The sequence below is a fragment of the Haliotis cracherodii genome, unplaced genomic scaffold, assembly GCF_022045235.1.
Source record: "Haliotis cracherodii isolate W230 unplaced genomic scaffold, xgHalCrac1.p SCAF_19, whole genome shotgun sequence".
Lineage (NCBI taxonomy): Eukaryota > Metazoa > Mollusca > Gastropoda > Lepetellida > Haliotidae > Haliotis > Haliotis cracherodii.
The window spans coordinates 1,479,650-1,498,183 of record NW_027266274.1 but is presented as its reverse complement, the minus strand read 5'-3'; the positions used below and the strand labels follow the sequence as shown (position 1 = coordinate 1,498,183).

Sequence of the window (18,534 nt, the reverse complement as noted above, 5' to 3'; positions counted from 1 at the left end):
ACAAGAGGGGCGCTCAGTGCAACATCATGTCATACAAGAGGGGCGCCCAGTGCCACATCATGTCATACAAGAGGGGCACTCGCACTGGACAAAATGTCATCCATTCCAAACAATCCAGAACTTGGAAATACCACCATTCCAATTGGAAATATGACCATTCCAAAATTTGTCAAGGTCATATTTCCACGCTTTGATTTGCATGGATTTGTTTGGATATGTTTGGATATGTTTGGATACAACGTGTTATAATCATATCTGTTAAACGTTATACAATGTTTGACCTTATGTGAGATTAGTAATGACATGAAAGTAAATAATTAAGAGTATTTTGGCACTATTTATCACGAAAAGACAATCATGAGCAAATTTAACTAAATGAATTTCTGTCTTTTAAAGTGGCTACCCTTTATATTTAATTTCTTATCTTCCTTGTCTATAATCATATGACATTGACTATGACAGCCTGACTGGGTAAAAAATTATGTGCATATACTCGCGGCCGAGTATAAATGCACCGGTTAGAATGGCTGCCAGCCCACCTGCGACCACAAGTCTGGTCAGCCTACCTGCGACCAGGTAGTCCAGTGAAGCTACAAGCATGGTTCCCAGACCTCGAGCTTGCCCTGATGGTAGGGACTCTTCACTGGTTGCTAGAGGATAAGTTGCAATTTGCAAAATGGTGGTTTGAATTACTTATGGAAGGGGGGAAGAAGATCCACTTGTGTGGATGCTAGCCCAAAATGATCAGTTGGGGAGAATACGAGCAAACTGAGAATCCCCCATAAGTAATATAAATGGTAAGTGTATGTACAGTTGTGTATCAAAAATGACCTATGGCCCTACCATGACATGAAAATATAAATGACTAGATACTACACAAATAGTAGAATAAGATGAAGGCAAAAAATTCATGAAAAATACATACATGTATACTTAGTAAGTATAAACGGTACTATAATACTAGTGGTAATAGGCTATGAGATCACTGTGTTGGTTGCGGGTTACAAGTGGCCATGAGGTTTTGTGCTTGAGCAATTGAATCCCGAGACGTTCTGATGTAACGGGTATAGCACGGAGATGTCCAGCGTCCTAGAGTCTGGATCATATGATCCTCAATATTCACTTTGGCTACCGAAGTAGCCGCAGCAATTCGGACTGAGTGTCCATTGTAAGAGTCTTGGTTATAACCCGCTCTAGTCAGTAGCATTCTTAGAGTTTGAATAAAATATGTGCGGGATAATGCTCTGCCACAGGGAGACACAAAAAGAGGAGCATTGGAGTCATGTGTTGCTGCTGAGCGCCAGTAGATGTATTCGGTCATGCTGGCTACTGGACAAATAGCATTGCCAACTTGATGAAGTATGAGAGTGATTCCTTGTTGAAAAGGATCAGTTTTGGATGATTTCAGATGCAGTTGGAAGTATGACAGGTGGCTGGAAAACTTGACAGAATTAAGACACAGATGCATGTTGGGGTTGAAATTATCACAGGTAAACTCTCTGCATCTAAGAAAGGCGAAGAAAGCTAAACAACACACTGCTTTCATTAACACCACAGTGTGATATGGTAACACTCCTATTTGCATCACATGACATATATCACTTAACACTTGGGCTGTGATGGGTAACCGTATCCTGTTTGTAGGACACTGATCCTTCTTGATAGCAGAGGTGATTGTCTGTAGACGTTGTAAGTTGCCTGTAGTCCATGGGTTGTCTATTCCTGCCTTGAGATAATAGAATCTAACACCACACAAGTAGGACTTAATAGTGGAGTATCTCAACTGGAGTGTATGATAGCAATAGGTAACAAACAATAGAAGTGTCTGTTCTGACAGTTGGGGGAGTTTCCCAGGCGTGACTAGAATACCACATAAAGCCATGAAGTGCATAAAGGCGGTATACCCTGACCTGTACACTTGTGCTGTTTGATTCGACACAGCACTTGACCACAGTTGTGTCAGATCTTGCTCTGTCCGCCTTCTTGTCGGGGTCATGGGTACATCAGCTGCGATGTTGGAGGACATGGAGTTGGGAGTGGGTATGCTTCTGTTGCTAACTTCCGAAACTTTGCAATCTGTAACCGAGACAATGCATGAGTAATACAATTGATCTTTTACCAGGGACATGTCTAGCTGAACATACAAAGTTATTATTCACTGCTTGAAGTGTTAATCTCCACACAAGGCGCATGATGGTAGGAGATTTAGACCGGCCCTTATTAATGATATCCACAGTGGCTGTATTGTCACAATAAAACCGTATGCACTGTCTCTTCCAATTGTGACCCCACAAAACTGCTGCTACGACAATTGGATAAAGTTCCATCAAGGCAATTGAGATGTCATCGCCAACTTGGTCAAATAGGTCTGTAGGCCAGTGAGCAGAGAAACACTTCCTTTGGAAATATCCACCGTATCCTAATGAGGCTGCTGCATCAGTGTAGAGAGTTAAGGTAGGTGCATCCACTGTCTCCATGATGAACATAGATACACCATTCAAACTAGTCAGAAATGTTTTCCACATACGGAAGTCCAATCTACATTGTTGATTGATAGTAACTGTGTCTGTCAATTTGTGAACTGAATGGGCAAGCTGCAGCAAATAGCTGATGAATGATCGTCCTGGTCTAATAACTTGCATGGCAAAGTTCATATGCCCTAACACCACCAACATCTGTCTTTTGGTAACTGTTGTTTGGCGTAACAAGTTGTCAATAATCTGCCTAATCCTGGCTATTATCTCGGCTGGCAGACTAGCTTCTAATTTCACTGAATCTAAGGTGATTCCAAAATACTCTATGCATGTGGTAGGTCCAACAGTTTTGTGAGATGCCAATGGTATGCACAACTCCTGAAACATTTGCAGTAGAGATTCCATAGATCGTGAACCTTCCTGCAAGGATGAATCAAAACAGATGAAATCATCTAGGAGATGAAGGATGTGATGAATATCGAAGCAATTCTCAGCTATCCAACATATGGCGACTGACAGTGTATCAAATAGCTTTGGACTCGATCTACATCCAAACACAAGCCGAGTATAGTAGTATAGTTGACCTTGCCACCTAATGCCATGGAGATGCCACTGTGAAGGGTGAATAGGAATGAGTTTGAAGGCATCGGTAATGTCTGTCCTACACATGAAGGTACCACATCCCAGTTGTTTGATAATTTGAATGGCATCGTCAACTTTGACGTACGTTAATGAGAACTTCTCCTTGTCAATCAGTGAATTTAAGCTGGGATGGTGATTATCCTCATGTGGGGCTGACATGTCAACAATTAGACGCTTCTTTTTTGAATATTTGCCTTCCACCATGCCGACAGGATTGACTCTGTGTACTTGGAAGGGACTGATTTTGAATGGACATATCAAGTAGCCTTTGGCCAATTCGCTCTGGATTAATTCTGTCACTGCATCAATATTCGGGGCTTGAGTTGATCTCAGGTTGCGACAAATCTTGCTAGTGATAGGAGGATTATCAATGCCTGTAAGAAAACCATTGGATAGTCCATTGAGTAGTTGACGCACCATGGAATGATCTGGATGGTTTTGCAAATAGAGTTCAAGAGTATGGATACATACAGGCGATGGAACTGTGCACACTGGTCTAGTCACTGATCGCGTTTGGTGCGTCAAGTGTCTTTAGTGTCTCTTGTGGTATATTCCTGTCCCTGTTCCTGCTTGCACTTGCTGCGAGGATGGTTCTTTTTGCATGTTGCACAAACATGTAGGTATCGACATTGGGGAAAAGTACAAGAGTCATCTTGATAGTTGTTGCAAAGCTTCTGTCCTTGGTGGTGTACAATCAGACGGCCTTTGATGTCATGAGTTTGGGAATTTACATAATGTCTACCTGCACTGCGGGAGGCCTGGGATGAGATACCATTCTGACGAGAATCAGTGTTCAATGGGCAAAATTCAGCCTGGTGATCAATGCCTGTACACAAGTTGCATTGTTTGGCTTTCCTGGCTGTAAACACCTTGCGGTAGATTTCTCCGTCTAGTGTTCCCCAATCCAAAGGTTCATTGAATTGTTGAATACTTGCTGCTGCTTTCGCCGAAAACATCTTGTGGTAGGTGTACCAAGCCAAATCACTGGTTTCATTACTTAGGCCCATAATGATGCACTGATATTCGTCCAATTCATCCCGACGCCAGGAGTGTTGTTCTGTCATAATACGTTTGTATCGCAGGAAAGCATTCATAAAATCATTGATTGACATGGCCTGATGGAGACGTTTGTCAGTCTGAGGTTTAAGCTGAATTTCATTTCCAGGCTATGTGGATAGTCTGTGGGCCAGTCTGAATCTCATCAGGCATTAATAACAAGGCTAAATTGACATCCTTACCATCTATGATTTGTTGACGTAGGACTGGTGAGATGGTGTCAATTCTTTGTACTGTGTCCCTGTCACGACTTGGACGTATCGTCCCATCTAAGTTGCCTTGGAGAGCAGTGTACAACTGTCGATGGCTGCCTGAATTCACTGCTGAGGGCTGTCGATATATCGTAGACATAGTAGAGATGACAGGAATATTGTCTTGTTCATCCTGATTGGTCACAGTGGCAATGTTGTTCGGCAAGATGGACTGTGTAAGCATAGCCACTGTAGATTGTAAAGCTTGAACATTTTTGGTCAAATCAGCCAAATTCATTTGCTGATTGTCATTGGAGGACGTGTCTTCAGTGTTACATGGACGGATAGTTTCAGTCCGTGGCCCGAGTTGTAACGTATTTGTCGTATCAGCATTAGTATCCTCACTGCTTGTTGACGTCAAGGTAGCCGAAGGTACTCTTCTCGGAAGTCGCTGAATACGATTTGTTGGCAATGTGGCACTGTTCCTGGTATATAAATGCAACAATTGGGCTTTTGTCATAGAGGTAGGCAGGTTGTTAAGTCCAAATTCTTCAGAAATGCGCTTCCTGAGTTGCGAGACATACCAGTTTTGTGGATTAGGGTCTATGATATCGGGATTATCGCTTGCGTAGCGGATGCGGGCCCTGTGGGTACTACGAGGACTGCATCGTCGTCGACTTGAGCCAGTTGAGGCTGGGCGCCATTGTCTTGGCTTTCAGGCTGTTTGCGTAAGTTACTTCTTTTGGCCTTACGAGGCGCCATCGTGAAGTGATTGCGTGCTACAATTGATAGCGGACCTGGTCACAACGACTTGTGAACCTTGCAGGTAAATATCACGCCGAATGACTTGAAGAAACTGGCAAACTTTGCTACGTCGTGAGAAAAAAGCTGCTAACAATGGCGCGCAAAACAAACTGATGCGCATGCGTGGAATATAGACATCCTGACAATAGAGATTACTGAGCATGCACGGATGCCAATACTGACAGAGAAATACTACGCATGTGCAAATGATTAAAACATCCGGACATGATGCACCAGATCAATAAATTACGTATTATGTAGCAATACAAAAATACAATGACAGAAATGCTAAATTTTAAAATATAGATTGTGAGGTAACAATGGTTGAAATATGTAGAAACCAAATAATGTTTGCCCTTATAAACTATGCTTAACGACTTAAGCAGCAACATTTGTTTCATATAAAAGATAGAAGCCAAATAAATGGGACAATTAGTTGTTATGAATTAGCTTTACCTCTGTGACATATTACGCTACTAAAGGTGAATATGTTTATCAAATAATCAATTACAGTAATTAACCTAGTGTCTTTATTTGTACACAATTTCATTACGTATTGGGGTACAATATGTAATACACATATACACGGAATGATTTCTTATTTTGTCAATTTAATCATAACCCAAATCATACAAATCGAACATGTCAAAATAAAAGTAGTGATTAACTTTATGATCAAGGGTATAAATACTCAATTGTATCTATTGATCCTAATAGTATAACAATAAATCCCGTGTATTTACTGAGCATATTTAGATACATCCGGATCTACGACCGCAATCATATTATCAATCAAGGAAAGTATATTAGATTGAATTTAAAATGTGCTATCACTAAAACAAAATTCACCGTTATCCACGTAAGCCTAAACCTGGGAGAAATAAAGTTCTGTTCTGTACTGAAGATGCCGTCATGATAAGCTGGCGCCAGTCTAGACTGTCCATTCAACGTGAAAATACAAACCGTGATGTTACTTGACCAGTTGATGACACCTGTCAACTCAAAGTGCCCCTGGTCATCCACCCACCATGTGTCATACTTTAGCGCACTTTATTGTTATATTTGCAGTTATATCACTGTTAGGCTGAGTGATGAGAGAATACATTTTGTTGTTTTTGTAAACGATCGTTTCCATTTTCAACGTGGTAACCTTATAAGTGACTAACTTTTTTATCATGATGAAATGAAACATATTAAAATAATCAGACCGACTGACAAATCGCATGTTTCGCATAAATGTCATGCTCGCATTAATTTCATGATTTACTGAAGATAGATTTGAACATTACTGAGCAACGATCATGTTTGGGTAAGGGAAGTAATCTTGTCTCCCCTTGCAATTGGATTCAATCGGGCGAGCAGTTCCGAGATCGCAGCTTGACTGTTCGGTACGGCCGAAAGGCGGCATCCATGTTGTTCACGCTCCGCTGACCACAGGGCCTCATTTGATTGTATTCTGCTTATGAGCCGGGATGCGCATGAAACACGGGTGTCAAAACCAATATAGTTACCAATTATGTGTACGGTCAATTAGCCAGTTCAAGAGACAATACCCTGGTTCTACCACCTTTAGGTGTAATTACGTCGCATGCCCCTGGTTCACGGTTCGTCTGATCTCCCGTCATAAAACCACAATGTTTATTTACCTTGGACAGCGCTGACTTCCTGTGTACATGTACGTACATGGCAATAAATCGTTTGACAGTTGTTTGACGGAATCAGTCAATAATTATTGACACAGTGATGTAATTAAAATTTGTCACTACATGTATTCACAACTACTATTTTGATGTCTCTATTGTTCAGCCGTATTTTTGATCAGTTTTATTTGTATAAAAAACCCTCTCTAGTATTTATAAACCAAACCTAAAAACATTATATAAGAACACTTGTGTTTTTAAAACTTAAGTTTTCTATTAAAACAACCATGCAAGTAAGATTTCAGCCGTACAATTACTTTAGTTACTCCACAAATTACACATCTTATATGCTGCAAACGCAGCGAATGTAATGCTACTACGTCACAGCTGCCTCGGTAATTAAGGGCTGGAATGTTTTTGTGAAGGCAGTTAGAGCAGACGAATTCCCCCCCCATCCCCTCGCTGTATAATGTCAGTCGCTAACCATATATATGTATTGTTCGTGTTTTTGGCTTGATTTGATTGTCCTGGTAAATATTTATTAAATGCATGTCCTGTTTTGTATATATGTATATATTATTATGTTAATATGGACAATGGTAAAATTCATTATCACAGTTTAAGTGCTATTCACAAATGTATGTAAATCTGCTTTGTGATGAATGAAGCATGGCAATACATGTATGCATCTGATTCTTCATTTGTTCTGTATTCTTTGACGAGAATGAGTTTCGTTAATGATGATCACTCTCACAGATTATTTGATAAGAGGATAGGACTTTAACTGGAGAATAGTTATGAAAAATATATATTAAAGTATAGGCGGTCTATGCGAATGTGGTGAAACTGATACCTCATTGATTTGATAATCGGTACTTGGAAATCACTGTCTGTCATTAAATTGATTTTCAAATATATGATTTTGACTGTAGTACGTCCTGACATGATAATATTATGTTGTAAAGAACTTATCTTATCTTATGTTAAGTAAAACAATTATTGATAACTTCCTGAATTCCAATTGTTCAATGAACAGAATTATTCAAAGCTCTGGCGTGAGACAACAATAAATTAGATGTTACCAAAGATTGTCCATTTTATGATCTTAGGCACATGTTGGCGCACTTTCATATGAGCCGTCTAGACGACTGTCTGTTTTATAATTAAATGGCAGCTGCCATCCAGCCGAATACTTAATCTTGGGACCTATTATTGTCTTGTCGAGTCAAGTGCGGGTCTCTCTCTCACCTTAGGGAGAATGGGACTGTAAAAGCCCCTCGCTAGACAGACAAGTAGTGAATGTTTGAGATAAGTTTATTATCTATTATGTATAGTTTAAACTCAATAGATAATTCATAGTCCTTTTATTGTTAAAATTACTAATAAAACATATTTTAACTTGTTACTTCTAAACATACTTCCAAACAATTCCAAACCATTCCAAACCATTCCAAGTCATTCACAACATTTCCTGCGTTGGAAATATGTTTGGAAATGTTGCCAATCCAATTTTGGATTTTCTGTAAAGATCGATCCTTCCAAGCTTTGGAAATGTTGGAATGAGCGATCTTTCCAAAGCAATCCAACGTTCATTCCAAATTGGAATGGACGCTCCTTGGTCTTGTGTCGATGCCACATCCTGTCATACAAGAGGGGCACTTAATGCCACATCCTGTCATACAAGAGGGGCGCTCTGTGCCACATCATGTCATACAAGAGGGGTACTTGGTGCCACATCCTGTCATACCAAAGGGGGCGCTCCATGCCACATCCTTTGATACCAGAGAAGCGCTCGGTGCCACACCATGTCATACAAGAGGGGCGTTCAGTGCCACATCCTTTCATACCAGACAAGCGCTCAGTGCCACATCCTTTGATACCAGAGAAGCGCTTGGTGCCACATCATGTCATACAAGGGGTGCGCTCTGTGCCACATCCTGTCATACAAGAGGGGCACTTGGTGCCACATCATGTCATACAAGAGGTGCGCTCTGTGCCACATCCTGTCATACAAGATGGGCACTTGATGCCACATCCTTTGATACAAGAGGGGTGCTCGGTGCCAAATCCCGTCATACAAGGGGTGCGCTCTGTGCCACATCCTGTCATACCAGAGGGGCACTTGGTGCCACATCCTGTCATACAAGGGGTGCGCTCTGTGCCACATCCTGTCATACCAGAGAAGCGCTCGGTGCCACATCCTTTCATACCCGAGAAGCGCTCAGTGCCACATCATTTCATACCAGAAAAGCTCTCCGGGCCACATCATGTCATACAAGGGGTGCGTTCTGTGCCACATCCTGTCATACAAGATGGGCACTCCGTGCCACATCCTTTCATACCAGAGAAGCGCTCGGTGCCACATCTTTTCATACCAGAGAAGAGCTTGATGCCACATCATGTCATACAAGAGGGGTCACTCGGTGCCACATCCTTTGATACCAGAGGAGCGCTCTGTGCCACATCATGTCATACAAGGGGTGCGCTCTGTGCCACATCCTGTCATACAAGATGGGCACTCCATGCCACATCATGTCATACAAGAGGTGCGCTCTGTGCCACATCCTGTCATACAAGATGGGCACTTGATGCCACATCCTGTCATACAAGGGGTGCGCTCTGTGCCACATCCTGTCATACCAGAGAAGTGCTCAGTGCCACATCCTTTCATACCCGAGAAGCACTCAGTGCCACATCCTTTCATACCAGAGAAGCCCTCTGGGCAACATCATGTCATACAAGGGGTGTGTTCTGTGCCACATCCTGTCATACAAGATGGGCACTCCGTGCCACATCCTTTCATACCAGAGAAGCGCTCGGTGCCACATCTTTTCATACCAGTGAAGTGCTTGATGCCACATCATGTCATACAAGAGGGGTGACTCGGTGCCATATCCTTTGATACCAGAGGAGCGCTCTGTGCCACATCATGTCATACAAGGGGTGCGTTCTGTGCCACATCCTGTCATACAAGATGGGCACTCCGTGACACATCCTTTCATACCAGAGAATTGCTCGGTGCCACATCATGTCATACAAGATGGGCGCTCAGTGCCACATCCTTTGATACAAGAGGGGCACTTGACGCCACATCCTTTGTTACAAGATGGGCGCTCAATGCCACATCCTTTCATACCAGAGAAGTGCTCAATGCCACATCATGTCATACAAGAGGCGCGTTGGTGCCACATCCTTTGATACCAGAGGAGCGCTTAGTGCCACCTCCTTTGAGAGATAAGAGGGGCACTTGATGCAACATCCTTTATTACAAGAGGGGCACTTGATGCCACATCCTTTGTTACAAGAGGGGTGCTCGATGCCACATTCTTTCATACCAGAGAAGTGCTCGATGCCACATCATGTCATACAAGAGGCGCGTTGGTGCCACATCATGTCATACGAGAGGGGCGCTTAGTGCCACCTCCTTTGATACAAGAGGGGCACTCAGTGCCACATCCTGTCATACAAGAGGCACGCTCGGTGCCACATCCTTTCATACCAGAGAAGCGCTCGCTGCCACATCCTGTCATACAAGAGGGGCACTTGGTGCCACATCCTGTCATACAAGAGGGGCACTTGGTGCCACATCCTTTGATACCAGAGGGGCGCTTGGTGCAACATCTTTTCATACCAGAGGAGCGTTCGATGCCACATCATGTCATACAAGAAGCGCATTGGTGCCACATCCTGCCGTACAAGAGGGGCACTTGGTGCCACATCCTTTGATACCAGAGGAGCGCTTAGTGCCACCTCCTTTGAGACAAGAGGGGCACTTGATGCAACATCCTTTATTACAAGAGGGGCACTTGATGCCACATCCTTTGTTACAAGAGGGGTGCTCGATGCCACATTCTTTCATACCAGAGAAGTGCTCGATGCCACATCATGTCATACAAGAGGCGCGTTGGTGCCACATCATGTCATACGAGAGGGGCGCTTAGTGCCACCTCCTTTGATACAAGAGGGGCACTCAGTGCCACATCCTGTCATACAAGAGGCACGCTCGGTGCCACATCCTTTCATACCAGAGAAGCGCTCGCTGCCACATCCTGTCATACAAGAGGGGCACTTGGTGCCACATCCTGTCATACAAGAGGGGCACTTGGTGCCACATCCTTTGATACCAGAGGGGCGCTTGGTGCAACATCTTTTCATACCAGAGGAGCGTTCGATGCCACATCATGTCATACAAGAAGCGCATTGGTGCCACATCCTGCCGTACAAGAGGGGCACTTGGTGCCACATCCTTTGATACCAGAGGGGTGCTCGGTGCCACATCTTTTCATACCAGAGGAGCGCTCGATGCCACATCATGTCATACAAGAGGCGCATTGGTGCCACATCCTGTCGTACAAGAGGGGCACTAGATGCCACATCCTTTGATACACGAGGGGCACTCCGTGCCACATCCTTTGATACCAGAGGGGCGCACTCACTGGACAGGCACTCTGCGCCAAGAAATGACACACCGGAGAGGTACTCTGCACCACATTCAGATGCATCAGACAGGTGCTCTGCGCCTCAGCAAGATGCATCAGACAGGTGCTCTGCGCCACATTCAGATGCATCAGACAGGTGCTCTGCGCCACATTCAGATGCATCAGACAGGTACTCTGCGCCACATTCAGATGCATCAGACAGGTGCTCTGCGCCTCAGCAAGATGCACAGGGTAGGTGCTCAGCTCATCGACCTACTGCTGTGTTCTTCGGGTCTTCCAATCATTATCATGGAGATAGCCCAACTACTGCAACTACTGCTATTAGCAACACGATCATCAGCTGCATCCATTATGTCTACTATATCTGTAAGTATGATACTTATCATTGAGTCCATCTCTGGTTGGGTATTTAACACGTCATCAGGTATTACATTCCACTGGTCGTTCGACTCTCATCTTTTTCCAGTCTCTTGACCCAGACTATGAGGAAGAGGACTCTTGTCTGGTGGACTTTGATGTCATTTAGTGAATGACAGATCACCGTAGCACCTCCAGTCAGCACTGTCAGTTAATAGGGGCCTCTCTCCACTACCTGTGGCCTCACTACTTGAAACTGGCTTTCTATGCAATGTGACCCTGTTGCCTATGCTGTGTCTTCCCCCTCCTGTGGGCAATCAACGGCAGATGGACTCATCCGAGTTGCATACGTTAGAGGTGCAGATTTAAAGTTGATGGCCAATGACACATAGAGTCCTCGTCCCCCTCTCTGACTGGCATCATTGCATAAGCTGGTCCAAGGACTTGGAATAGCCAAGTTTCACCATGTATGACAGCTGCAGCCTGGAAACTGGAAAGTTGCTCAGATCAAGCACATCAGGGTACACTTGCATCAAGCTCTTGCGGCATCAGGGACTTCTGTCTACTTCAGCTTGGGATTCGGTGTTCACCAAGCTAATTGTGAGATAGCCATGGTCAGCTGATACTTTGTTTAAGTCTGGGGCAACATCCGAGGAGGTCTTGTCATTAACCTCAGCTCAGAAGAAATCTGCAGTGGTTTCTATATGTCATGCCTTCTCTTTTTGTAAAATTTATATATAGATAAGTGCAATCCAAAAATACCATGTACAACACGTTTTTATGATAGTGTTCAGGAAAACAAATCTTAACTAATTATTGTCGAAAGGAATCTTGTGATGATGCTGAGAATCAGACTGTGTCTATTACGTTGTTGAAACCAACTGACCACAAAGATCATTGAGGCATACACATGACAGATGCTTGTCATGGATGGAGAGAAAAATGTAGCTGAGAGCGACATTGTTGCTTTGAGTGTCAAAACCAAAATTTGTTCATGTCGAGGTAGTTACAAGAGAGAATGATCCGCGAAGATAGCGACATGAAAGCATGTCACAAATGTCATTTTTGGGATAACACTTTCTTAGTAAAGTACAGATTCTAGTACTTTGGGGGTCAAAGTCAGCGATCTAAACTGTGGAAGACTCGGTGGCTGAGTGGGTTAGATCACTGACTTTTATGTGCTTGTGATTACGTACCTCAATCTGGCAGTGTGGGTTCGAATCCCAGATGGGAATTAACCCCAAAAGTACTAAAATCTGTACTTTACTTAGAAAGTGTTATCCTAAATATAACATTTGTTACATCTGACCACTTTCCAAATGGATTTGTGTTCATGAAATGCATGGTTTTGTACTTTGTATGAAAATCTTCATGATGTTGACATCCATGTGCACGCACATGACAGAAATACTAGTGTGAACAAATATTGATATGGTAGAGTCGAACATCTTAGGAGGTGTCTCCTTAACAGAGTTTGCCTGACGTCCCACCTGTTTGTAGACGCCTCTCTACAGAGCTGTGGTCCCGCATACAACGCACTTGGCACGTCAAAAACCTTGAGTTGGAGGCACTCATATTGGCCTTATCACACTGGCTGGAGTTCCTTCGGTACACTCAACTCCCCATCTCCACCGACAACATCACAGTGGTTTGGTGCCTGGTGCTTTGGTTCTTCCATCTGGTAGATCGGCTGGACCTACACATTCTGGTCCACCACATTTCCAGATGTTGGAACGTTCTGGCAGATTCTGGCTCTATATATATGCCAGACAGGGTAGCACCCATGGAATGGAAGCTCCAGGCCAAGGTGTTTCATCTCGTATGTCAGCGCCTAGGTCATTCCAACATTACCTCTTCGCCACTTGCCAGAACTACCAGATTTCAACTTACGTCTCCCAGATCCCGGACCTGCAGGCTTGGGTGGTGACGCATTCAGCATCCCTTGAAAAGGACTGTATGCTTTTCTGCCACCAGGACTTCTTCCGAAAGTGATGCAGCCTTTGTGGCCGTTGAGAGTCTTGCAGGAAGTGACCAACCTACCTGAATACCTCCTTTATTTGCATACCAAGCCACACTTGAAGGGCAGCACCATTATTACCTATTTGGTAGCTCTCAATTTGGTATTGGCACTTCCAGAAGATCGGAAGATCCTGGCCAAGATCCTGGAACTACAGGTGCTATTATGCTGCATCCGCCTTAAAGGTCAGAAGGCCTTTTTTGCCCTCCTCCAAGGGATTTGAATTTTGCACTTTGGTGTGTGCGTGCTCCCCCATTCCAGCCTCTCCACACTACATCGTTTGATAATCTCACAAAGAAAACAATATTCTTATTGGCACTGGCCATGGCGTTAAGGGTTAGTGAGCTTCATGCTCTGGACATTACCCGTGTACGCTTTGAGTGTGGTATTCACGGAGCTGTTCACCTTGGGCTGTGCTGGGATTTTATTGCCAAGAATCACTTACTATGACAACCTGACTGATCTTTCTCCATCCCACCGTTATCATTGATTGTTGGAGCTGAAGATGAAAATGAACTCTTATTATGCCCTGTGCATGCATTACAAGTTTATATCCGTCATTCCAAGACTTTATGTGGTGCTCGGAGATGCGTATTTATTCCCATCTCCGAGACCTCCAGAAACAAATGTCAGCTGCATCACTATATGATTATGGTTGTGGATATCATCCTTCAGGCCTATTAGATAGCCGACATTGATCCACGAAAGCTAACAATCTTCATAAGATCAGGGTGGTTGCCTCTACGATGGCTCTACGCAACGTATTAGAGCCAACCCTGTCCAGAGCCAGCCTTGCCATTGATGTCAATCAGGACTACATCTGAAGGTATGCCCTCTGCCATACCGTCCTATATAGATGCATGACGAGTAATGCAGGATAAGTTAAAACAATTTACTAAAATCTAAATATATTTAAATTTTGTATACTTATCCTGCATTACTATGTCTAAGGGCCCACCCATCGCAGACTTATCTCTCCCCAATCTCTTGAGATGCCAAGATCTAGGCGTCCATAGCAATCAGTAATGTGGAGGTTACGTGACGTGATCACATCCATGTCACATGGTCCCATCTGCTGGGTCCTGCCTCACACTTCAGTGAAACTTCTTTCTTAGCTGGTAATGTTGTTTTTTCTTAAAGATTTTAATTTGATTGAATGGGAATTAGGTGATAAAGGGTGAAGGCTTCAATACTTGCTGCTCCTATTTATTTGGTTCTCCATAAGATAAATAGATAGTGGGACTTCTAAAATCACTTGGCTGTTGTTACTTGAAGTTGAAACTTTATGTGGATGATCATACCAATGATGTTTCTTGGAAAGTGCTCGCCAAACTTTGAACTGATTTCAGACAGCAGCCATGTTGAAAATATCACTTTTGTTCAATTCTCAGCCACTGCATATAATGCAATCTCATTTCAGTTTGTACTCTAGTATAACATAGTGTTACATTCAAACACGTTTGTATCGAAGTAAAAGGGACCGACATTAATACTTTGAGTTATCCAAGGATAAAGTAAGACGAGTTCTATGGATGAACAACTTCTTTATTACAATTAGTTGTTCATCCATAGAACTCGTCTTACTTCATTACACCAACTTCTAAATGCCACTCAAAGAAGTTATCCAAGGACAGACACAGCCGAAAAATGATGAATAAAGATGGAATACACTCTGAGACAACCGTATTTTCGACACATCAAAGTTCAACACAACGGTGTTTGACTGTAGTTTGTTCATGTATACAGATTTTCTAGCCTATTAATACCTTTGCCCTCCGCATGTCCCCGTTGTTTAGTTTTACTGCAGGTAAACTCTGCGGGCACCCCATACAAAGGGAAGAAAAAAGCAACAGAATTAAAAAAAAACTGAATAGAGGTTGGAAAGGCCCCATTGTGCCCAAACCTTCAGTAATCTGTTATCAACTGTGCTGATATAGGTTTTATTCAAATAGAAAAGCACTGAACTCAAGTTTGACAAAGTTTGGGTATAGTATCCACTGTCTGTCAGTTCTCTGATTAGGACCTTCGTTCTGATAAAATGTTGATTGATTCTGTTCTGTTGGAAGAACTGGCTCTGACCTCACGATTCATGAACCTGAAATCTTGCAAATATTATCTCAGCAGTTGGTCTTTCTACTGTCACTCAGGGAAATCTGTTCATATTTCAGTTTGAAATGGTTTGGAAAAAACATGTACTACATGTTCTTCGGATATATCCTGCTGTAATAACTGTGTTTGGAGAAATAATCATAAGATAGACAAGAAAGCTGAAACTTTGTAATATGATGAAAAGTACTTTTATCATTGTTCCAATGATTGATCCAGTTTTTGATGATATAAAAACAGTATGTTCAACTTTCTAATATACATAGGGATGGGTGGAATGACTTCAGTTGGTGATACACTATGTATGCCCAAACATCTGTGGAATCTTGCCAGGTAAGCTGCACAGCACGTTTAACTATTTCTTTTAAACTTATTAATCTAAATAACACCGTGAGAATTGGTGTTTCAGCTGCCGGATCTCGTTGAAAACAATCCCCTTGTTGCCATTGAAGCTCTGCTGAAGTTGATGCCTTCCAACCAAATAACAGAGTAAGTTCTCACACACTGCTTGTTCTGTGGAGAGGTAGAGTACCTTGACCTTCCAGTAGTGTCCAAACAGCAAACTTGGTGGACGATGTGGAAAGACATGCTGGATATTCTTGAAGAACCAAACACCTCCACTATCTCAAGCACATGTTGAATTTGATTGGTTATTTAAAGTTATTTCAACAATACATGGAATAGATCAGTGAACTTTAAATCAATACAATAGTTTCTCTTTCCGTTCAGAAATATTTGGAAACACATTATGATGTATGCAGATTGTATTGTCTGAACTGTAACTCCTTGAAAATATATTTTGATTTAGCTACTGCTTGAAGTAATTTTATGATGTATGTTAAATATAAGCGTTCATAAATTCACAAATATGTTTCAACAAATATATCATTATGTTATCTTACATCCCTGTAGGACATGTGACAACTCTCTAGTGTTGAATAATCTCTTCTACAAGGTTTTAAGATCATATATAAAACATTTGCACATCCTGCTTTTCATTGGACTCGAAATTTCTGTTGGCAGGTATTTTTCAGTGCTTGTGAACATGGAGATGTCGCTTCACTCTATGGAGGTTGTCAACAGACTGACCACGGTGAGCTTCTTACCTTCCAGTGGTGTGGTAGCCGCTAAGTTTCCTTATTTCTTGGCAGACTCATCGCAATTGAGGCAGGACTGACTGATGGATTTGAGGATGAATGAATGGAACACATTCTTATAATCCTGTAATAGGCGCCCTCTGGCAGACTGCCCAGTGACAGGATTGTAATCGGAGAGTACTAAGTTCGAACCCTGTTCATATAATTTCGGACTTTGCGTTGTGTTCTCCTGTGATCAGTCATGAACAGTGTACTCTCTCGAGGTTCTATGGTTGGTCAGGTTCTCAACTTTGCTAAAACAAAACTAAGACAAAATCATAAATTAAATGATTTATTAAACTTAAAAAAAATGCACAAATTAACAGTAAATCAGAAAAATACACAAAAAGAAAGCACTCACACACAGTTAAACTTTTACTATTAGCCTAAATGTCTTTATTGTTAATTGCCTAATTTACTGCCCATTTTCTCCTACACCTACTTCTCCCCCACACCACTGACCCCAATAACTATACTAAATAAATACCTTACAAAACCTACCTTTTAACTTATTTCTTACTCTCCAATCTATCTAAATCCTTATTTCTACATGTTTTTCCTACAACTACTTCTCCCCCACCCGACTATCACATAAACTAAACCTACACCTAAAACTAGTCGTAAGGAAAACCTTATTGCCTAGAGGGATGTTCCCCCGTAGTGGGTGTTGTGGACTTACTTGTCGGGATACCCGAAACTTCAGACAACTAATCTCGGTCGTATCAGGCTTTTATACCCACGGAGCTAACCATATTCATAGGTCACGGGTCATACAATCTTCTAAGCTTCTCATTGGTCAAATGATAATTCCTAACATAGCGTGCTCGGCGCCACCTATAGAACCGGAAACACGCTACGGCAGGAAGACATGCGGACCTCGCAACCGTCACAGGGAATTCCAATGGAATTTTACTGCCAAACGTGAGTAATAAATAGATTAACTGACTACAAGATAACGACTTCCACCAGCCCTGCTGAAGCACTACAAAGCCCTATAATTTACAACCCGTACCGTACATGTAACTTAAACTTGCCGCCATACTACCCGATAAATTACGATCTATTTTTAGCCCAACTACCACAATCCATTAAATATTCTGTTTTGGTGGGAAGAAATATTGAATTGGTCAAAATTGACAAATATCATTGCTATATGTCATTGTCATATGCTGAACTATTTCAATAGCATTAATCAACGGATCAACTTCAATGGTGTCAACTGTTATATGAATCCAAATGATTGAAATTTACAAAATTTAGCTGTCATTGTTAAAACTAATGTGGTGGCATATTGGCTGAAAATCTTTAGTCAGTTGCCAGTTAGTTTCTTCAATAAAAACAAACAATTCTTACGAAACTTCTACCTCTATTACATCTCTGCTGTAAATCCTGTAATTTGGCTTCTGTCACACTAACTAAAGCGTTGTAACCACCCTAGCTATGACGTATGCAATGGCGGCATCCTCATCCTCGCGAGACAATATCGTACGGGCACCGCACAGTATCAATGGACCAGCCGTCCACGGCAACCCGCCTGTCCAGACAGCCAACCGTTAAGACACTGTACAGTCGCTGCACGGACTCATGGTCCAGCCGTCCATGGCAAGCCAGCCGACCGACCAACGGCAAGCCAGCCAACTGTTAGGACACCGTAGGGTACAGCATGGACTCC

General features: G+C 42.6%; 1 protein-coding gene across 1 annotated transcript in view; it reads left to right on the top strand.

The window, feature by feature from the left end:
* LOC139466998 (CCR4-NOT transcription complex subunit 11-like) overlaps positions 1-18,534 on the top strand; it is a 77,967-nt gene that overhangs the window by 47,952 nt on the left and 11,481 nt on the right. The window contains exons 9-10 of the mRNA XM_071248703.1: positions 16,136-16,215; positions 16,750-16,819. Of these exons, the coding sequence (XP_071104804.1) occupies positions 16,136-16,215; positions 16,750-16,819 (150 nt within the window). The remainder of the gene's footprint in view (positions 1-16,135; positions 16,216-16,749; positions 16,820-18,534) is intronic.